Source organism: Taeniopygia guttata, chromosome 5 (assembly GCF_048771995.1).
Source record: "Taeniopygia guttata chromosome 5, bTaeGut7.mat, whole genome shotgun sequence".
In the NCBI taxonomy this organism is placed as follows: domain Eukaryota; kingdom Metazoa; phylum Chordata; class Aves; order Passeriformes; family Estrildidae; genus Taeniopygia; species Taeniopygia guttata.
Genome location: NC_133030.1, coordinates 59,979,948 through 60,002,355, shown reverse-complemented (window position 1 = coordinate 60,002,355; position 22,408 = coordinate 59,979,948). Strand labels below are relative to the sequence as shown.

The 22,408-nt window shown below is 48.9% G+C and overlaps 2 protein-coding genes across 2 annotated transcripts; both read left to right on the top strand.

Moving 5' to 3' along the window:
- Positions 1–347: 347 nt before the first annotated feature.
- LOC140684369 (inositol 1,4,5-trisphosphate receptor-interacting protein-like 1) lies at positions 348–6,593 on the top strand. The gene is made up of 2 exons (XM_072930661.1): positions 348–1,734; positions 6,424–6,593. Exons 1-2 carry the CDS (start codon positions 348–350, stop codon positions 6,591–6,593), a joined length of 1,557 nt encoding a protein of 518 aa, XP_072786762.1.
- Positions 6,594–11,775: 5,182 nt separating this feature from the next.
- LOC140684368 (inositol 1,4,5-trisphosphate receptor-interacting protein-like 1) lies at positions 11,776–13,610 on the top strand. The gene has a single exon (XM_072930660.1). It carries the CDS (start codon positions 11,776–11,778, stop codon positions 13,333–13,335), a length of 1,560 nt encoding a protein of 519 aa, XP_072786761.1. The 3' UTR covers positions 13,336–13,610.
- The last annotated feature ends 8,798 nt before the right edge of the window (positions 13,611–22,408 follow it).

The following is a 22,408-nucleotide window of genomic DNA, read 5'->3' as shown; positions in this document are numbered from 1 at the left end:
CCTGGAGGTTAACGCTGGCCCTCTATTGCTTGGGCAAGCGGTGAGTACACACGCGGCGCGGAGGCTGGGCTGGGGACAAGGGCTGGGGCAGAAACGCTGCAACCGGGGCTGGCTTCTCCCCCTGCCTGCAGGGACAGCCCCTCATGGGAGAGCCTTGGGCAGGCCACAGGGCTGCTGCTGCTGCTGCAGCTCCAGGGGCACTGGGATAGCCCTTGCTGCCTGCCAGCTGTCTGGGGCCCTGTCCTTCCTGCGCCCAGAACCCTGAGCATCCTGTCCTCCCTGCAGCAACCAGTAGTTCCCGCCCTCCCTTCCCCACTCAAGGCCTTCTCTCCCTCCTCCTGCAGACCATGGATCCACTCGTGTCCCTGTTCGCGCTCTTGCAACGTCTCATCCAGTACCCGCCGCCCGTGGGTGATGCTTTGGATGAGGAAACACGTTGGCGCATGGAAGCGCGTGCTAAGTACCTGGAATGGGAGATGCTCCGGCTGGAGCAGGAGGTGGAGCAGCTCTCCCAGAAGAAGATGCAACACTTGCAGCTCTTAGCTGTTGCTGTGCTCCTGGCCCTGGTCTTGGTCCTGTGGATTATTGGGTGGAAAAGCAGCCCGAGGAGAGAGCAGAATGAAGAAGAAAACCATGGTGCAAATGAAGAGGAAGTTGGCGATGTTGCTGGAAATGAAGATGACAGTGATGGAATTGATGTTGTCAATGGGGCTGCACTTGCAGAAAACAACGACAGTGATGTTGAAAATGTAGTCCAAGAAGAAGACAACGATGTTGACGATCGTGTTGGACAAGATATAATGGAGCGCATACAGTGGCCTGCACAGGACCTGCAGAGAGGCTGTGGGTGGGTAACTGACCTGATGGACAATTATACATTTTACTTTGCTCATGTCTTGTCTTACAGTTTCTACCCAGTCCTGCACCGAGCCATCGGGGTTGGCAGTGCCTTTGAAGGTTGGAGTCCCCGTGAGCAGGATGTCGTGTACCGTGTGCTCATACCCATGACTCCTCCCCGAGGCCACAGCTTCCACCTGGAGCTGGACAGCGCGAGGCAGAGGCACGTGAGGAACTTCCGTGTCCGCGTGCAGCTGGAGTGCACCTGCACGGGGCAGCAGCTGGGTGAGAACATGCTGTGCTTCCTGCACCACCCCGAGGAGGAGCTGAGGAGCAATCAGGAACCCAGCCTCCTAGACACCCTGTGCACCGACTCCTACCTGGATGTGCAGAAAACTGCCCGCTGGTTCCGGCAACTGGTGAAAACAATGTGGCCAGCTTTCCCTCAGTCACACAACTGGCATTTAACGCTGCTGCCCTCCGCACGCTCCTGCCAATTCAAGGTGACCAATGGTGAAGAAAGCTTCAGGATTGAGACGCTGTTCGGGGTGCGGAGAGGTGACTCAGCCGTCTTTGTGAGCAGCCAACCTAGAGAGGCCTACACACTAAGCACAATCTGGCGTGAGTCCTACGCTGTGGCAGAGGCTGAGTTCTTCAAGTACATTGCCAGGCAGGCCCCCCCTGACAGCTTGCACCTCAAATGCCTTCAGTTCTTCTCCTGCCTTGTTCGGGGCCTCAGCTTTACCACCTACACCATGAAGACCATTGTCATGCACCTGCTCATTGCCATGCCCGCGTCATCGTGGCGCAGGGGACATCTCCGGGAGCGACTGACGGACATCAGGGACAGCCTGCATATATGTTTGCAGCAAAAATTCCTCGAGCACTTCATTGTGGGTAACCGGACGTTTCCTCAGGACATCAATTTACCCCCAGATGTAAAAGTGGGTAGGACATCCAATCTCTTCCGTCACCTGGCGCAGCGGCCGGCTGCCCACGCCCAGGCAATGCGGGATTACCGGCTGCTGCACAAGAGGTTCAAAAGAATCGCTCTCGGAGAGGATAACTGAAGGAAGGGCAGAAGCCATGGCCATGTGCACAGAGCTGTGCTTGTGCTGCTCGCAGCTGGCAGCAGACAACCACCTCTTCTCCTTAGCACCAACAAATTTGGTGCTAAGGAGAAGAGGATGCGTGCAAAGGCTCTGGAGAAGGTCCAACAGCCTCTGCTGGCACCTCAGAAGATGGACTGCCGCGGGAGGGTTTATTCTACTTCTTTCTATCATTTCACTTTCCAAAAAAGGCACCCAGTTGTCATTGAGCCCTGCTCTACATGCTGAGCTGAAGTCTCCAAACCCCACCTGCAATAGGCAGTTCTTCCCAGCCTTTGAGGAGAGCAAAAATTTCAAGCATGAAAAAAGTGGGAATCTGGGACAGAAAAAGAAAAAAAGAAATGGGGCAAAAGAGAGTATGAGGAAAGACTGGCACTGCTGACCCGGGATGAGTCAATGGATGGAGCCTCTCCATGTCCCTGGAAGAGACACCTTTATGTCAGCATTAGACCACCTGTGTTGGAGCTGACATGAAATTTAATCTATAGCAGAATCAAGGATTTTGTTTCATAGATAGATATATTGTGTATGCCTGTTATGTACTATAAAGTTTATGAATTATCATATATACTAGTAAAATACGATAAATCCAAACAATTTAGTAATAGAAATAATATCAAAATATGAAATATGGAGTTACATAAGGATAAAAAGTAATTTTAAAGAGTTGCATATGTAATTTTGTTTAAATAGTAACAGTAGAACACATATTTATTGTCAGTGTCTTTTATGACACATATTGTTGCTCATAGTCCCTTTATGTCTGGAAGGTTTTTCATAAAATAGATATATTTATTACATATATAGCATACATCTGATATATACTTGCTGTATACATTAAATATGAATATAACTCTGTAATATATATTCTATATCATATGCCTATAATAAATTACATGCGTGATAATAAATTTTGTACAGATGTAAAGCCATATCCAGTCTTACTATCTGTTACAACCCATATTCCTGCTCTAGAGTTAGTGCATTTATAAGTAGCAAACAGGAAAACGCTTTGCTCTGGTGTCAATAAAAGGCAATTTGTGCAGAATCTGGAGTGTGCAAGACTTTATTGATCTCAGCCAGGCCTATAGTAGTGGTAAATGTCACGGGCTGTGAATCTGGGCTCGTGAACATGACTCCTTGAACTCAACCAAACTCAGAGCGGTGAATTATCTCTAGCCGAAATTAAGCCAAGCCACCCCCAGCCCCTCTGATCACAGAATCCCGGAATGCCTTGGCTTGGAAGGGTGCTTAGAAATTGTCTTGTCCCAGCCCTGCTGCCAAGGGCAGGGACACCTTCCGCTAGGCCAGGTTGCTCCAAGGCCCATCCAAGCTGGCCTGGAACACAGCCAGGGATGGGGCAGCCACAGCTCCTGTGGGCAGCGTGGGCCAGAGGCTCAGCAGCCTCAGAGAGCAGAAGTCCTTGCACAGCTCCAGCCTAAGGCTGCCCACTGTCAGTGGGAAGCCACTGGCCCTGGCGCTGTCCCTCCAGGCCCTTGCCAACAGCCCCTGTGCCGGTCTCTCACGGCTCCCGTGCAGGGACCCAAAGGCCGCAGGAGGGTGCCCCTGGAGAAGCCCTTGGAGAGCGCAGGGGCCAGGAATGCCGCCGTGAGGGCAGCAAGCAGGGCCTGGCCTGCCTGTCCCTGCGGGAGGGCACAGGGCGGGCGCTGAGGCCCTGCCAGCTGGAGCTGGGAGCTCTGGAGCGCGGCCGGCAGAGAGCCGTGGGCTCCCGCAGCTCTGCAGCCCTCACGGCTGAGGCAGCTGCCCGGGCACAGCCGGCCGGGGACACGCGGCCCGCCCGGGGCCACCCGCAGGGGGACCCTGCTCTGGGGCCAGCCCAGGCCGCAGCAGGGAGCACCCCAAGGGGCAGTGCCCGGGCAGGGAACGGCTCTGCCCGGGGACAGGGCTCCGGGAGCAGGGCAGCAGGGCCGCAGGTGCCGGGCACAGAGAGCGAGGGACACAGTGCTGTAGTAACAGCCTGGCTGCCTTGGGGCATACACAACAGGCTGACAGGGCACACACAGGCAGGAGCTCCCATCCTCTTGGCATCCTGGGGCCAGACTGTGCCTGGATGCATCCTGAGACCTACCCTGACTCAGGTGCAGCACCTCATACTTGATCTTTTTAAACCACATGAGACTACTATGGTTCCACTCCTCAAGCACATCACATCTCTTTAGTAGTCATTCCATTCTTCAGGTGTGTCAGCTGCTGCTTGGTGACATCAGCAAACCTGCTGAGGATACCTCTGTGTACAGGATGAATGAAGATATTAATAGACATTGCTCAGAGAACAGAACTTTGAAGTCCATCCTGACTCTTAGCTGTTGATCTCTGGAAGCACCATGCATGCAATTTCTTACCCATCCAACAGTCCAGGCACCAAATCCATCTCTCTCAAATTTAGGGAGAATGTTTTGGGGATCATGTCAAAGGCTTTACGGTAGTCCAGATAAATGCCACCTGTAGACTTGCCCTTGTCCCTTCATGTACTCGATCCATCATTCAAGGCCACTGGGTAGGTCAGGCAAGACTCCCCCTCGGCTGTCCCAAATCACCTCCCTGTTCTCCATGTGCCTTAGCATAGCTTCAAGGAGGATGTGTTCCATGGTCTTCCGAGGCACTGACATGAGGCTGATGTGTTGGTCATTTCCAGAGTGTTCCTTTCTACCCTTTTTTAAAATGGGTGTAGTGGGTTCACCTTGGCTGAATGCCAGGTGGTCACTAAGCCACTCCATCACACTCCCTTTCCTAGTGCGACAGGGGAGAGAACATAAAATGGAAAACAAGTAGTCAGTTGAGATAAGGCTGTTAATTAAAGTGAAAAAATTGAGTTTGTGCATGCAAAAGTAAAGGAGAAAAAACATTTATTCTCTACTTCTCATAGACGAGCAATGTTCAGCCACTTCCCGGGAAGCAGCAATTTCTCTATTCTCTTGTTTCTTGTTCCCTATGAGATATTGGGCCTATTGTACCACACACCTTAACGGAGCAGAGTGATACTTCATAAAGAGAGATCTGTTCTGCTTAGAAACCCAGCCGTGAGTGGCCTCTAGCTGGAGCCAGAGGTTTATGTATTCCACTCTGGCCCTGGAGAATCATAACAAGTGAATGGCTGCGGACGTACTTCCCCTCTCCAGAACATCAGTCTTCCCTTGTTAAAGCACCCTGAGCAGGGGAAGAGGGAAACAACCGTTTCCAATTGTTTGGCTAGCCCAAATCATACGCACTGATGAATAAAGGATGGGAATTGCTCACAAAGCACTTGCTGACTTTCTCTACTCCCCTCTAGCAGCAGTTTCTTTAGGATGGTGACTTTTTCTTTTGTGAGGGTGATGCAAAAGGGAAGTAAACAAGCAGAGCCAGCAATCAGACTGCAAGTTAGGTCACTGCAAAGAAAAGGGGTTCATCTTTCACTCAGAGCAAGAAAGGGTTAGATAAAAAGATGCCTGTGTGGAGTGTGGAATGCTGCAACAGGTCCCAAAGCAGGGGTGGCAAAGGCCTGAGCACAGGAAAGCGTCTGGTGATCAAGTCTGATGAGGAGCAGCTGAGGGAGCTGAAGGGGCTGAGAATGGAGAAGAGGAGGCTCAGGGAGGCTTTCTTGTTCTCTACAACTCCCTGAGAGAAGTGTGGAGCCACAGTCCAGCTGGGGGTCAGGCTCTGCTCCCAGGAAACAAGGGAGAGGACAAGAGGAGATGGCCTCAACTTCTGTCGGGGGGGGCTTAGATTGGGTATTAAGGACAAATTTCTCCTCTGAAAAGGTTGTTAAGGGTTGTCATGGCTGCCCGTGGAATTAATGATATTGTCATGTCTGGAGACTCTTATGGAGTGTGTGGATGTGGCACCTGGGGACATGGTTTCAAGGTCGACTTGTCAGTGTCAGGTTTCTGGGTGGACTCTCTACAATCTTAGAGATCTTTTTCAACCTAAACAAGTCCATACTACTGCGATGGGGAGCCAGTTTTAACCCAAGGAGTATTTGGTAATGTCATTTCATAAAGTCATTACTAGGAACTTCACTCTAGTGCTCGAACTTATGCAGCTGCTTTTCTCTTTGCTCTCCTCATCTTCACTTCTACCTTCAGCCTCGGGACAGGAGAATTGGCTTTGGTGGGACCAGTGGTAGTGGGAAAGCCTCATGCCAGGGGGTTGTAGGTTGGTTTATTTCTGCTAAGGTTGGAGCTGCCTGCAGAAAAGGCTGTGATCCCTCCAGTCCTTATTGACAGTCTTTGCTGCTCTGAGGTGAGTTGCAGGCTGCAAGAGATGTTGGTCAACCTGAGATGTCTGCAGCTTTTCTGCCGCCTTCTGCTGGGCACAGGCTTTTCCACCTACACCCTGAAGACCATCGTCATGCACCTCCTGAACAGTCTCCCCGTGTCACAATGCCGCAGGAGGGATTTCTTGTGGCGCCTGCGAGATATCAGTGTGAACCTGCGCTGCTCTCTGGAGGAGAAATGCCTTAACCACTTTATCATAGGCAACAAGAGATTGCCTCAGGAGATTAGCTTGCCCCTGGACATTGCAGCAGCTGAGCCACCCAATCTCTTCCATCAGCTGGCACGGTGTCCAGCTGCCCACTCTCAGGTGATGAGCGAGTACCAGGATCTTCGGCGTCAGCTCGCAAGTGTGCTGCTCAATGGCTGCTGAAAGAGGTGATCATGCATACAGCTGTGCTTGTGGGCTTCACAGGCAGTAGCAGAAAACCACCTCACATCCCCGAGGAAAAGAGAGGAGAATGTGGGATACAGAAAGAGAAGATAAAAAGCTTCTGCGCAGCAGCACTCTGCCATCAGCAGCAGCAACAGTGTTGTTCATAGAACAAACAAATAAAATTTAAACTTTTGGGCAATGTTGTTAACAACGTATGTATAAAAAGGGTTGTTGTTGATACAAGGAACAAGTTATAATTGGCTGTGTAGTTAACAGGGTGTGGTGCAGGGTTGGATGTTGTGGCTACAAAGTAAGGTGATTAGTTGTATCAGAGCTCAATACTGTTGTGTACACCTAAAAGGGGACTGGAACCAGGGAGGAAATGCCAATCTTTGTGGAGGGGGGGCAGAGAAGCTTCTAGAAGTATAACATCGTAGAACACAGCCACAGCTTGGATTAAGACTGGAGGAGAGACCAGCCAATAAGAACCAAGAATCTCAAAATGATTGCACCAGCTTATGGGCCAATCAGCAACAGAAAAAGAAACCGATCACAGCACGGATCCTGAGCGCCCCAAGAAGGGAAGAAGAGAGAGACTTTAAAAGGCCTGGGGTGTGTGACACCCGGGTCTTTGCTTGGAGCTGGTATCCTTGGAAACACCCCCAGGTGTATAATTACTAAATTGTTGAAACAGTCTCCGGACTAGCCGGAGGCTTTGGCTTCCAGTTGTTCTGTCTGTACTAAACAGGCTTTTTTGATTTTAATTAACTGGCCTGCTTTTTTTTTTTTTTTTTTGTTACTTTGAAGTTTTTGTTGTAAGCCTGTCTATAACAGTGTTGTCTTGGCAGTCTCCTCAGCACAGCATCCAGAGATGACTACCGTGTCGAGGCCCAGAGAAGCTGACCTCCATTGCAGGGTGGACTGTGGTGATGGACTCCCCTTGCCCCTGTCTGCACTACAATCTGAGAAATCCTCATTAGGCCTAAGCCTTGACAATCTCCATTTATATTAAGCTCCTTTTGAATGTATCAGAAACATAATTTGTTCCCAGGAACTAACAGGTGTCTAACAAGCACAATTTTTTTTTTTTTTTTTTTTTTTTAATTAACAGGCTTGGAAAATTATTTTTCTTTGCTGATTTATTTTTCTTTGCTGACTTTTTTTGACTAAGAACCCAAGTGGAATAATATTCTTGTTGACAAATCTTCAAACAAAGTTACAGAGAAAAGACCTGAATGATGGAACATTACTATGAATAAATCCCACTCTGTTGTAACTGTAAAGTGTCCAAAGTGAGACCTTTTGAGCTCTTGATTCTCAGAATATAAGGGGCCAATGAGTGAGTCTCTAACATTGATAATTGTATGGCAGTGGAACCAACCAGGAACTGTTGGTAATAGCCAAGGACTGGCTGGCATTAAAATGCTGTGAGAAAGACCAATATATGGCTGGAGAAGGGGGGCCAGGAGGAAATAGGGCAGCACTTTTCTGTGAGAAAGAGCCACAGCACAGTACAGCATAAGCACAAGAATAAGGCCAAGAAGAGGGCGTGGACTATAGAGTAGGATTAAGGCCCTCATAAACCACCAAAGCCCTCTGACCCATGTGCAGGTAGGCCTGAAAGAAAAGACTGTACATGGTAATTAATTGACATAGAAAGTGGGAAACCTGTGTTTAGGGTAGAGAAACCTGTCGATAAAAAGGTAACCCCCAAGCCTGGAAAGTGCCCTCAGGACCCTGGACATCTCATAGACCAGACCAGCACAGCTGGACTGATGCTGAACTCAGCATTATTGCCGGGATTGGCACTGCAGCCAGGATTGACATTCCATTAACTGGATCAACACTGGAACCAGGACGGGTGTTCTTTTTTTTGTCTCTCTTTTCTTCTTTGTCTTTTCCTTTCTCTCTTCCTTTAATTCATCTCTCCCTCTTTTTCTTCTCTTCCCTTTAACCCTACCCCTCTATCCAAAACCCACTGCCTTGTGCTCATGTCAGGGGACTAACACATTGATTTCCAAGCCCAGTGTGTAGTTAGGTAATAAAGTTTTCTGATTGTAGACTCCCTGACTTTTGTTATTCATTTTGATCACAAATCTTCAGTGCTTCCTTTCCCTTAAGGATGGGTCGTCACACTACAGCGGCTACGAAGATGCCTTTCATCCCCCTTTCCTCTAATACTGTCACAGCCAGGGTGACCATTTTAGATGGACCCAGAAATTCTTGCTGGCAGCTGTAGCTGGTCAGGGACCGTGCAAGAGGCAGCGCTAATATTCCTCCTTGTGTTCACTGGGGTCTGTATGGAGGAGCTACCCATCCTTAGACACCGCCTGGGGAAAATCTGACACAGACCTGAGCATGCAGGACATGGAGAAGGCACTGCTCAATCAGCAGGGGGAATGTCTGCCACACCTTTCCTCTAGAGTAAAAGCACACTTGGACACTGTCTGCCATCCCTTTTCTGAGACAATCTATTCCCTCTGTGAGCTTCACTCAGTCTCTAAGGGATCACTGAGCCAGGATGATGACACTGGTGGATAATGCTATAAGGAATGAAAGGAAATCTCTTGATCAGTCACACGAAGTCATACTCATGGTGCACCCCAACTTCTTAGCTGCAAATGGAGACATCATAGGGAAGAGCTGAACAAGCCCAGAAAATTCTGGAAGTACACACTGAAAGTAGCTTTTTGACATGGGTACTGTGGGAGCCAACTAGGAAAAGTGCCCTCCTAGACCTGTAGTTTGTCTGTAGAGATGTTCTTGTGGGTGAAGTGGTGATTGATGCTGACTTGGCCACAGTAACCAAGAAGTGCTTGAGTAAAAAAATCTTAGGTGTTATGGAAAAAACTGTTCGCAGAGCTACTCCCAAGGGTTGTAGGAGAGCAGGCTCAGGAACTAATTAATAAGGGCCCCTGAGCATGTAGTTTGAAGGGCATTGATGTCCACAACTGCTAGTCCTTTTTAATAGAAACACTTCTATAAGAGCACAAGTCTGATGAAGAAGGGCTGAGGGAAGTGGGGTGTGGAGGCTGGTGGGCCAAGAGGGAAAGAATCCACAGCACTCCCCTGGAGGGAAAACCTCTCAAGCCATACCCACTTAGGTTGAGGATAAAGGCTTCTCCCAGCACGCCTTGTTGTGACATGCAGATTTAATGTATCCCATTGGCCCTTCCCCCTCACTCCACCCCTGTGCCCTCATCCCGTTGGCCCTAGTGTTCTGTCCCGCCCCTCAAGATCCCTGTGTAAATCCCTGCTTTCCCAGCCTGAGTGGCTCTGCGTCCCTGGACCATCTCAAGGAAGAAGCTCAATAAAGGCTCACCTTGGAACTCCCCACAAAGACCCCGTCTCTTCTTCTGCGTCGCCCGGATCATAAAAGAGCTGAAATCACCCGGTGTGAGCACAGACGGCGAGGTGTTTTGAGAGGCTTCTTCAGAAAGGTCATGGCACTCAGAACACTGCCCACTGCAATAGTGGGGGTGTTTAGCAGAGAGAAAAAGCACCTCAGAGGCACCTTACAGTTCCCTACAGCTCCCTGAAGGGAGGCTGTAGCCGGGTGGGGATTGATTTATTCTCCCAGGTGTGGCAGGGCATCTCATTCTGCTCAAGAGCTGATCTGTGGTTTGTTACCTGGACAGGTAATTCAAACAGGAATAACAGACTTGCAGTGACTTCTTTTGGCACTGTGGGGCTAACAGTGGGCTGGCATCTCCCAGCTGCCAAGAAACATCTTCCTGTTAAAGTGAGATCTGGAAAGACAAGCTGGATTTCTGACTGACAGGCACCTCACTTTATAACTCTAAAAAGCCATACCAAACTTTCACAAAGAAGAAATTTTCTATACATTTCTCTGGAAATGTGTGGTGTTTCTCTTGTGGACAAGGACACTTGTTTTGCAATTACTGCTGAGGAGGTTAAGTGAAAGACATCCAAATAATTATCATCATCATCACTGTGGTGTGTAAGATTTGACTCCTGTTTCTTTGACAAGCTTTAATATAGATACCTCCATGTTGTACATTGTTTGTTATGGTTTAATCTACTTCTAGTTCCTTTTAGTTTTATACTGAGTAGTAAGTAACTCCGAGATCTTTCATCTATTATCTCTTGTTTGTTTAATAAATAATTAATTTTATAAATAGATTTGATCTTTAGAACTTGCGGGCCAGAGTGATTTCTTAAACATGAACTGTTGACAAAATCTTTGGCAAACAATGGACATGTCTGAACATCCCACTTGTCCAGTGACACAAGGAAACAAGCAATAAGAATAAGGAAAATGACCTCACGTTGCATCAGATATAGATATTTAGATTGGATCTTAGAAAAACTGCTTTCATCAAAAGTACTGTCAAGTGTGGAAAGTGGCTGCCTAGGGAAATAGCTGAGTCCCCACTCTTGGAGGGATTGAAAAGGCATGGAATATTTGAGGACTCCATTTCTTAAAGGAGTAGGCAGTGTTGGGTTCGCGGTCACACTGTGGGATCTTCAGGGACTTTTTCAACCACTCTGATTCTGAGATTTGAGTGTAGCTCAACCCGTGAGGAGTCAAAGCTTAGACTCAATGATCCTCAAGGGCGCCTTCCAACAGGGATATCTATGAGATTGTGAGTGGAAGGCAGATGAAAGTAAATCCAAAAGAGAGAACAATGGGAGTTATTTGAAGAAGCTTCACTCAAAAGCAGCCTTAAGCAGTGCACCAGGGCCTTTCTGAGTTCCTGAGGGAGGAGCTGGCTGAGGTCACAAAGGGTGGGGTTGGCTGGGCTGTGATGCGCTCTGACACCTGTCACATCACAGAGGACGTGTCACAGAGGGGGAAGCAATAAAAGGCCCCTGCAGGTTAATGCTGGCCCTCTATTGCTTGGGCAAGCGGTGAGTACACACGCGGCGCGGAGGCTGGGCTGGGGACAAGGGCTGGGGCAGAAACGCTGCAACCGGGGCTGGCTTCTCCCCCTGCCTGCAGGGACAGCCCCTCATGGGAGAGCCTTGGGCAGGCCACAGGGCTGCTGCTGCTGCTGCAGCTCCAGGGGCACTGGGATAGCCCTTGCTGCCTGCCAGCTGTCTGGGGCCCTGTCCTTCCTGCGCCCAGAACCCTGAGCATCCTGTCCTCCCTGCAGCAACCAGTAGTTCCCACCCTCCCTTCCCCACTCAAGGCCTTCTCTCCCTCCTCCTGCAGACCATGGATCCAGTCGTGTCCCTGTTCGCGCTCTTGCAACGTCTCATCCAGTACCCGCCGCCCGTGGGTGATGCTTTGGATGAGGAAACACGTTGGCGCATGGAAGCGCGTGCAAAGTACCTGGAATGGGAGATGCTCCGGCTGGAGCAGGAGGTGGAGCAGCTCTCCCAGAAGAAGATGCCACACTTGCAGCTCTTAGCTGTTGCTGTGCTCCTGGCCCTGGTCTTGGTCCTGTGGATTATTGGGTGGAAAAGCAGCCCGAGGAGAGAGCAGAATGAAGAAGAAAACCATGGTGCAAATGAAGAGGAAGTTGGCGATGTTGCTGGAAATGAAGATGACAGTGATGGAATTGATGTTGTCAATGGGGCTGCACTTGCAGAAAACAACGACAGTGATGTTGAAAATGTAGTCCAAGAAGAAGACAACGATGTTGACGATCGTGTTGGACAAGATATAATGGAGCGCATACAGTGGCCTGCACAGGACCTGCAGAGAGGCTGTGGGTGGGTAACTGACCTGATGGACAATTATACATTTTACTTTGCGCATGTCTTGTCTTTCAGTTTCTACCCAGTCCTGCACCGAGCCATCGGGGTGGGCAGTGCCTTTGAAGGTTGGAGTCCCCGTGAGCAGGATGTCGTGTACCGTGTGCTCATACCCATGACTCCTCCCCGAGGCCACAGCTTCCACCTGGAGCTGGACAGCGCGAGGCAGAGGCACGTGAGGAACTTCCGTGTCCGCGTGCAGCTGGAGTGCACCTGCACGGGGCAGCAGCTGGGTGAGAACATGCTGTGCTTCCTGCACCACCCCGAGGAGGAGCTGAGGAGCAATCAGGAACCCAGCCTCCTAGACACCCTGTGCACCGACTCCTACCTGGACGTGCAGAAGACTGCCCGCTGGTTCCGGCAACTGGTGAAAACAATGTGGCCAGCTTTCCCTCAGTCACACAACTGGCATTTAACGCTGCTGCCCTCCGCACGCTCCTGCCAATTCAAGGTGACCAATGGTGAAGAAAGCTTCAGGATTGAGACGCTGTTCGGGGTGCGGAGAGGTGACTCAGCCGTCTTTGTGAGCAGCCAACCTAGAGAGGCCTACACACTAAGCACAATCTGGCGTGAGTCCTACGCTGTGGCAGAGGCTGAGTTCTTCAAGTACATTGCCAGGCAGGCCCCCCCTGACAGCTTGCACCTCAAATGCCTTCAGTTCTTCTCCTGCCTTGTTCGGGGCCTCAGCTTTACCACCTACACCATGAAGACCATTGTCATGCACCTGCTCATTGCCATGCCCGCGTCATCGTGGCGCAGGGGACATCTCCGGGAGCGACTGACGGACATCAGGGACAGCCTGCATATATGTTTGCAACAAAAATTCCTCGAGCACTTCATTGTGGGTAACCGGACGTTTCCTCAGGACATCAATTTACCCCCAGATGTAAAAGTGGGTAGGACATCCAATCTCTTCCGTCACCTGGCGCAGCGGCCGGCTGCCCACGCCCAGGCAATGCGGGATTACCGGCTGCTGCACAAGAGGTTCAAAAGAATCGCTCTCGGAGAGGATAACTGAAGGAAGGGCAGGAGCCATGGCCATGTGCACAGAGCTGTGCTTGTGCTGCTCGCAGCTGGCAGCAGACAACCACCTCTTCTCCTTAGCACCAACAAATTTGGTGCTAAGGAGAAGAGGATGCGTGCAAAGGCTCTGGAGAAGGTCCAACAGCCTCTGCTGGCACCTCAGAAGATGGACTGCCACGGGAGGGTTTATTCTACTTCTTTCTATCATTTCACTTTCCAAAAAAGGCACCCAGTTGTCATTGAGCCCTGCTCTACATGCTGAGCTGAAGTCTCCAAACCCCACCTGCAATATGCAGTTCTTCCCTGCCTTTGAGGAGAGCTGAAATTTCAAGCATGAAAAAAGTGGGAATCTGGGACAGAAAAAGAAAAAAAGAAATGGGGCAGACAGTATGAGGGAAAACTGGCACTGGTGACCCGGGATGAGTCAATGGATGGAGCCTCTCCATGTCCCTGGAAGAGACACCTTTATGTCAGCATTAGACCACCTGTGTTGGAGCTGACATGAAATTTAATCTATAGCAGAATCAAGGATTTTGTTTCATAGATAGATATATTGTGTATTCCTGTTATATACTATAAAGTTTATGAATTATCATATATACTAGTAAAATACGATAAATCCAAACAATATAGTAATAGAAATAATATCAAAATATGAAATATGGAGTTACATAAGGATAAAAAGTAATTTTAAAGAGTTGCATATGTAATTTTGTTTAAATAGTAACAGTAGAACACATATTTATTGTCAGTGTCTGTTATGACACATATTGTTGCTCATAGTCCCTTTATGTCTGGAAGGTTTTTGATAAAATAGATATATTTATTACATATATAGCATACATCTGATATATACTTGCTGTATACATTAAATATGAATATAACTCTGTAATATATATTCTATATCATATGCCTATAATAAATTACATGCGTGATAATAAATTTTGTACAGATGTAAAGCCATATCCAGTCTTACTATCTGTTACAACCCATATTCCTGCTCTAGAGTTAGTGCATTTATAAGTAGCAAACAGGAAAACGCTTTGCTCTGGTGTCAATAAAAGGCAATTTGTGCAGAATCTGGAGTGTGCAAGACTTTATTGATCTCAGCCAGGCCTATAGTAGTGGTAAATGTCACGGGCTGTGAATCTGGGCTCATGAACATGACTCCTTGAACTCAACCAAACTCAGAGCGGTGAATTATCTCTAGCCGAAATTAAGCCAAGCCACCCCCAGCCCCTCTGATCACAGAATCCCAGAATGCCTTGGCTTGGAAGGGTGCTTAGAAATTGTCTTGTCCCAGCCCTGCTGCCAAGGGCAGGGACACCTTCCGCTAGGCCAGGTTGCTCCAAGGCCCATCCAAGCTGGCCTGGAACACAGCCAGGGATGGGGCAGCCACAGCTCCTGTGGGCAGCGTGGGCCAGAGGCTCAGCAGCCTCAGAGAGCAGAAGTCCTTGCACAGCTCCAGCCTAAGGCTGCCCTCTGTCAGTGGGAAGCCACTGGCCCTGGCGCTGTCCCTCCAGGCCCTTGCCAACAGCCCCTGTGCCGGTCTCTCACGGCTCCCGTGCAGGGACCCAAAGGCCGCAGGAGGGTGCCCCTGGAGAAGCCCTTGGAGAGCGCAGGGGCCAGGAATGCCGCCGTGAGGGCAGCAAGCAGGGCCTGGCCTGCCTGTCCCTGCGGGAGGGCACAGGGCGGGCGCTGAGGCCCTGCCAGCTGGAGCTGGGAGCTCTGGAGCGCGGCCGGCAGAGAGCCGTGGGCTCCCGCAGCTCTGCAGCCCTCACGGCTGAGGCAGCTGCCCGGGCACAGCCGGCCGGGGACACGCGGCCCGCCCGGGGCCACCCGCAGGGGGACCCTGCTCTGGGGCCAGCCCAGGCCACAGCAGGGAGCACCCCAAGGGGCAGTGCCCGGGCAGGGAACGGCTCTGCCCGGGGACAGGGCTCCGGGAGCAGGGCAGCAGGGCCGCAGGTGCCGGGCACAGAGAGCGAGGGACACGGTGCTGTAGGAACAGCCTGGCTGCCTTGGGGCCTACACAACAGGCTGACAGGGCACAGACAGGCAGGAGCTCCCATCCTCTTGGCATCCTGCGGCCGGACTGTGCCTGCATGTATCCTGAGACCTACCCTGACTCAGGTGCAGCACCTCATACTTGATCTTTTTAAACCACATGAGACTGCTATGGTTCCACTCCTCAAGCACATCACATCTCTTTAGTAGTCATTCCATTCTTCAGGTGTGTCAGCTGCTGCTTGGTGACATCAGCAAACCTGCTGAGGATACCTCTGTGTACAGGATGAATGAAGATATTAATAGACATTGCTCAGAGAACAGAACTTTGAGGTCCATCCTGACTCTTAGCTGTTGATCTCTGGAAGCACCATGCATGCAATTTCTTACCCGTCCAACAGTCCAGGCACCAAATCTATCTCTCTCAAATTTAGGGAGAATGTTTTGGGGATCATGTCAAAGGCTGTACGGTAGTCCAGATAAATGCCACCTGTAGCCTTGCCCTTGTCCCTTCATGTACTCGATCCATCATTGAAGGCCACTGGGTAGGTCAGGCAAGACTCCCCCTCGGCTGTCCCAAATCACCTCCCTGTTCTCCATGTGCCTTAGCATACCTTCAAGGAGGATGTGTTCCGTGGTCTTCCGAGGCACTGACATGAGGCTGATGGGTTGGTCATTTCCAGAGTGTTCCTTTCTACCCTTTTTTAAAATGGGTTCACCTTGGCTGAATGCCAGGTGGTCACTAAGCCACTCCATCACACTCCCTTTCCTAGTGTGACAGGGGAGAGAACATAAAATGGAAAACAAGTAGTCAGTTGAGATAAGGCTGTTAATTAAAGTGAAAAAATTGAGTTTGTGCATGCAAAAGTAAAGGAGAAAAAACATTTATTCTCTACTTCTCATAGACGAGCAATGTTCAGCCACTTCTCGGGAAGCATCAATTTCTCTATTCTCTTGTTTCGTGTTCCCTATGAGATATTGGGCCTATTGTACCACACACCTTAACGGAGCAGAGTGATACTTCATAAAGAGAGATCTGTTCTGCTTAGAAACCCAGCCGTGAGTGGCCTCTAGCTGGAGCCAGAGGTTTATGTATTCCACTCTGGCCCTGGAGAATCATAACAAGTGAATGGCTGCGGACGTACTTCCCCTCTCCAGAACATCAGTCTTCCCTTGTTAAAGCACCCTGAGCAGGGGAAGAGGGAAACAACCGTTTCCAATTGTTTGGCTAGCCCAAATCATACTCACTGATGAATAAAGGATGGGAATTGCTCACAAAGTACTTGCTGACTTTCTCTACTCCCCTCTAGCAGCAGTTTCTTTAGTATGGTGCCTTTTTCTTTTGTGAGGGTGATGCAAAAGGGAAGTAAACGAGCAGAGCCAGCAATCAGACTGCAAGTTAGGTCACTGCAAAGAAAAGGGGATCATCTTTCACTCAGAGCAAGAAAGGGTTAGATAAAAAGATGCCTGTGTGGAGTGTGGAATGCTGCAATAGGTCCCAAAGCAGTGGTGGCAAAGGCCTGAGCACAGGAAAGGGTCTGGTGATCAAGTCTGATGAGGAGCAGCTGAGGGAGCTGGAGGGGCTGAGAATGGAGAAGAGGAGGCTCAGGGGGGCTTTCTTGTTCCCTACAACTCCCTGAGAGAAGTGTGGAGCCACAGCCCAGGTGGGGGTCAGGCTCTGCTCCCAGGAAACAAGGGAGAGGACAAGAGGAAATGGCCTCAACTTCTGTCGGGGGGGGCTTAGATTGGGTATTAAGGACAAATTTCTCCTCTGAAAAGGTTGTTAAGGGTTGTCATGGCTGCCCGTGGAATTAATGATATTGTCATGTCTGGAGACTCTTATGGAATGTGTGGATGTGGCACCTGGGGACATGGTTTCTAGGTCGACTTGTCAGTGTCAGGTTTGTGGGTGGACTCTCTACAGTCTTAGAGAACTTTTTCAACCTAAACAAGTCCATACTACTGCGATGGGGAGCCAGTTTTAACCCAAGGAGTATTTGGTAATGTCATCTCATAAAGTCATTAATAGGAACTTCACTCTAGTGCTCGAACTTATGCAGCTGCTTTTCTCTTTGCTCTCCTCATCTTCACTTCTACCTTCAGCCTCGGGACAGGAGAATTGGCTTTGGGGGGACCAGTGGTAGTGGGAAAGCCTCATGCCAGGGGCTTGTAGGTTGGTTTATTTCTGCCAAGGTTGGAGCTGCCTCCAGAAAAGGCTGTGATCCCTCCAGTCCTTATTGACACTCTTTGACTGCTCTGAGGTGAGTTGCAGGCTGCAAGAGATGTTGGTCAACCTGAGATGTCTGCAGCTTTTCTGCCGCCTTCTGCTGGGCACAGGCTTTTCCACCTACACCCTGAAGACCATCGTCATGCACCTCCTGAACAGTCTCCCCGTGTCACAATGGCGCAGGAGGGATTTCTTGCGGCACCTGCGAGATATCAGTGTGAACCTGCGCTGCTCTCTGGAGGAGAAATGCCTTAACCACTTTATCATAGGCAACAAGAGATTGCCTCAGGAGATTAGCTTGCCCCTGGACATTGCAGCATCTGAGCCACCCAATCTCTTCCATCAGCTGGCACGGTGTCCAGCTGCCCACTCTCAGGTGATGAGCGAGTACCAGGATCTTCGGCGTCAGCTCGCAAGTGTGCTGCTCAATGGCTGCTGAAAGAGGTGATCATGCATACAGCTGTGCTTGTGGGCTTCACAGGCAGTAGCAGAAAACCACCTCACATCCCCGAGGAAAAGAGAGGAGAATGTGGGATACAGAAAGAGAAGATAAAAAGCTTCTGCGCAGCAGCACTCTGCCATCAGCAGCAGCAACAGTGTTGTTCATAGAACAAAAAAATAAAATTTAAACTTTTGGGCAATGTTGTTAACAACGTATGTATAAAAAGGGTTGTTGTTGATACAAGTAACAAGTTATAATTGGCTATGTAGTTAACAGGCTGTGGTGCAGGGTTGGATGTTGTGGCTACAAAGTAAGGTGATTAGTTGTATCAGAGCTCAATACTGTTGTGTACACCTAAAAGGGGACTGGAACCAGGGAGGAAATGCCAATCTGTGTGGAGCGGGGGCAGAGAAGCTTCTAGAAGTATAACATCGTAGAACACAGCCACAGCTTGGATTAAGTCTGGAGAAGAGACCAGCCAATAAGAAGCAAGAATCTCAAAATGATTGCACCAGCTTATGGGCCAATCTGCAACAGAAGAATAAACCGATCAGAGCACGGATCCTGAGCGCCCCAAGAAGGGAAGAAGAGAGAGACTTTAAAAGGCCTGGGGTGTGTGACACCCGGGTCTTTGCTTGGAGCTGGTATCCTTGGAAACACCCCCAGGTGTACAATTACTAAATTGTTGAAACAGTCTCCGGACTAGCCAGAGGCTTTGGCTTCCAGTTGTTCTTTCTGTACTAAACAGGCTTATTTGATTTTAATTAACTGGCCTGCTTTTTTTTTTTTTTTTTGTTATTTTGAAGTTTTTGTTGTAAGCCTGTCCATAACAGTGTTGTCTTGGCAGTCTCCCCAGCACAGCATCCAGAGATGACTATCGTGTCGAGGCCCAGAGAAGCTGACTTCCATTGCAGGGTAGACTGTGGTGATGGACTCCCCTTGCCCCTGTCTGCACTACAATCTGAGAAATCCTCATTAGGCCTAAGCCTTGACAAACTCCATTCATATTAAGCTCCTTTTGAATGCATCAGAAACATAATTTGTTCCCAGGAACTAACAGGTGTCTAACTAGCACTTTTTTTTTTTTTTTTTTTTTAATGAACAGCCTTGGAAACTTATTTTTCTTTGCTGATTTATTTTAATTTGCTGACTTTTTCTGACTAAGAACCCAAGTGGAATAATATCCTTGTTGACAAACCTTCAAACAAAGTTACAGAGAAAAGACCTGAATGATGGAACATTACTATGACTAAATCCCACTCTGTTGCAACTGTAAATTGTCCAAAGTGAGACCTTTTGAGCTCTTGATTCTCAGAATATAAGGGACCAATGAGTGAGTCTCTAACATTGATAATTGTATGGCAGTGGAGCCAACCAGGAACTGTTGGTAATAGCCAAGGACTGCTGGTATTAAAATGCTGTGAGAAAGACCAATATATGGCTGGAGAAGGGGGGCCAGGAGGAAATAGGGCAGCACTTTTCAGTGAGAAAGAGCCACAGCACAGTACAGCATAAGCACAAGAATAAGGCCAAGAAGAGGGCATGGACTATAGAGTAGGATTAAGGCCCTCAAAAACCACCAAAGCCCTCTGACCCATGTGCAGGAAGGCCTGAAAGAAAAGACAGTACATGGTAATTAATGGACATAGAAAGTGGGAAACCTGTGTTTAGGGTAGAGAAACCTGTCGATAAAAAGGTAACCCCCAAGCCTGGAAAGTGCCCTCAGGACCCTGGACATCTCATAGACCAGACCAGCACAGCTGGACTGATGCTGAACTCAGCATTATTGCCGGGATTGGCACTGCAGCCAGGATTGACATTCCATTAACTGGATCAACACTGGAACCAGGACGGGTGTTCTTTTTTTGTCTCTCTTTTCTTCTTTGTCTTTTTCTTTCTCTCTTCCTTTAATTCATCTCTCCCTCTTTTTCTTCCCTTCCCTTTAACCCTACCCCTTTATCCAAAACCCACTGCCTTGTGCTCATGTCAGGGGACTAACACATTGATTTCCAAGCCCAGTGTGTAGTTAGGTAATAAAGTTTTCTGATTGTGGACTCCCTGACTTTTGTTATTCATTTTGATCACAAATCTTCAGTGCTTCCTTTCCCTTAAGGATGGGTCGTCACACTACAGCGGCTACGAAGATGGCTTTCATCCCCCTTTCCTCTAATACTGTCACAGCCAGGGTGACCATTTTAGATGGACCCAGAAATTCTTGCTGGCAGCTGCAGCTGGTCAGGGACCGTGCAAGAGGCGGCGCTAATATTCCTCCTTGTGTGCACTGGGGTCTGTATGGAGGAGCTACCCATCCTTAGACACCGCCTGGGGAAAATCTGACACAGACCTGAGCATGCAGGACATGGAGGAGGCACTGCTCAATCAGCAGGGGGAATTGCTGCCACACCTTTCCTCTAGAGTAAAAGCACACTTGGACACTGTCTGCCATCCCTTTTCTGAGACAATCTATTCCCTCTGTGAGCTTCACTCAGTCTCTAAGGGATCACTGAGCCAGGATGATGACACTGGTGGATAATGCTATAAGGAATGAAAGGAAATCTATTGATCAGTCACACAAAGTCATACTCATGGTGCACCCCAACTTCTTAGCTGCAAATGGAGACATCATAGGGAAGAGCTGAACAAGCCCAGAAAATTCTGGAAGTACACACTGAAAGCAGCTTTTTGACATGGGTACTGTGGGAGCCAACTAGGAAAAGTGCCCTCCTAGACCTGTAGTTTGTCTGTAGAGATGTTCTTGTGGGTGAAGTGGTGATTGATGCTGTCTTGGCCACAGCAATCAAGAAGTGCTTGAGTAAAAAAATCTTAGGTGTTATGGAAAAAACTGTCCGCAGAGCTACTCCCAAGGGTTGTAGGAGAGCAGGCTCAGGAACTAATTAAGAAGGGCCCCTGAGCATGTAGTTTGAAGGGCATTGATGTCCACAACTGCTAGTCCTTTTTATTAGAAACACTTCTATAAGAGCACAAGTCTGATGAAGAAGGGCTGAGGGAAGTGGGGTGTGGAGGCTGGTGGGCCAAGAGAGAAAGAATCCACAGCACTCCTCTGGAGGGAAAACCTCTCAAGCCATACCCACTTAGGTTGAGGATAAAGGCTTCTCCCAGCACGCCTTGTTGTGACATGCAGATTTAATGTATCCCATTGGCCCTTCCCCCTCACTCCACCCCTGTGCCCTCATCCCACTGGCCCTAGTGTTCTGTCCCGCCCCTCAAGATCCCTGTGTAAATCCCTGCTTTCCCAGCCTGAGTGGCTCTGCGTCCCTGGACCATCTCAAGGAAGAAGCTCAATAAAGGCTCACCTTGGAACTCCACACAAAGACCCCGTCTCTTCTTCTGTGTCGCCCGGATCATAAAAGAGCTGAAATCACCCGGTGTGAGCAAAGACGGCGAGGTGTTTTGAGAGGCTTCTTCAGAAAGGTCATGGCACTCAGAACACTGCCCCCTGCAATAGTGGGGGTGTTTAGCAGAGAGAAAAAGCACCTCAGAGGCACCTTACAGTTCCCTACAGCTCCCTGAAGGGAGGCTGTAGCCGGGTGGGGATTGATTTATTCTCCCAGGTGTGGCAGGGCATCTCATTCTGCTCAAGAGCTGATCTGTGGTTTGTTACTTGGACAGGTAATTCAAACAGGAATAACAGACTTGCAGTGACTTCTTTTGACACTGTGGGGCTAACAGTGGGCTGGCATCTCCCAGCTGCCAAGAAACATCTTCCTGTTAAAGTGAGATCTGGAAAGACAAGCTGGATTTCTGACTGACAGGCACCTCACTTTATAACCCTAAAAAGCCATACCAAACTTTAACACAGAAGAAATTTTCTATACATTTCTCTGGAAATGTGTGGTGTTTCTCTTGTGGACAAGGACACTTGTTTTGCAATTACTGCTGAGGAGGTTAAGTGAAAGACATCCAAATAATTATCATCATCATCACTGTGGTGTGTAAGATTTGACTCCTGTTTCTTTGACAAGCTTTAATATAGATACCTCCATGTTGTACATTGTTTGTTATGGTTTAATCTACTTCTAGTTCCTTTTAGTTTTATACTGAGTAGTAAGTAACTCCGAGATCTTTCATCTATTATCTCTTGTTTGTTTAATAAATAATTCATTTCATAAATAGATTTGATCTTTAGAACTTGCGGGCCAGAGTGATTTCTTAAACGTGAACTGTTGACAAAATCTTTGGCTAACAATGGGCATGTCTGAACATCCCACTTGTCCAGTGACACAAGGAAACAAGCAATAAGAACAAGGAAAATGACCTCACGTTGCATCAGATATAGATATTTAGATTGGATCTTAGAAAAACTGCTTTCATCAAAAGTACTATCAAGTGTGGAAAGTGGCTGCCTAGGGAAATAGCTGAGTCCCCACTCTTGGA

Coding starts and splice junctions, on each gene's coding strand:
- LOC140684369 (XM_072930661.1), top strand. CDS start 348: ATGGATCCACTCGTGTCCCTGTTCGCGCTCTTGCAACGTCTCATCCAG. Junction 1,735..6,423: donor CCTCGAGCACTTCATTGTGG/GTAACCGGACGT, acceptor ACTTTATCATAG/GCAACAAGAGATTGCCTCAG.
- LOC140684368 (XM_072930660.1), top strand. CDS start 11,776: ATGGATCCAGTCGTGTCCCTGTTCGCGCTCTTGCAACGTCTCATCCAG.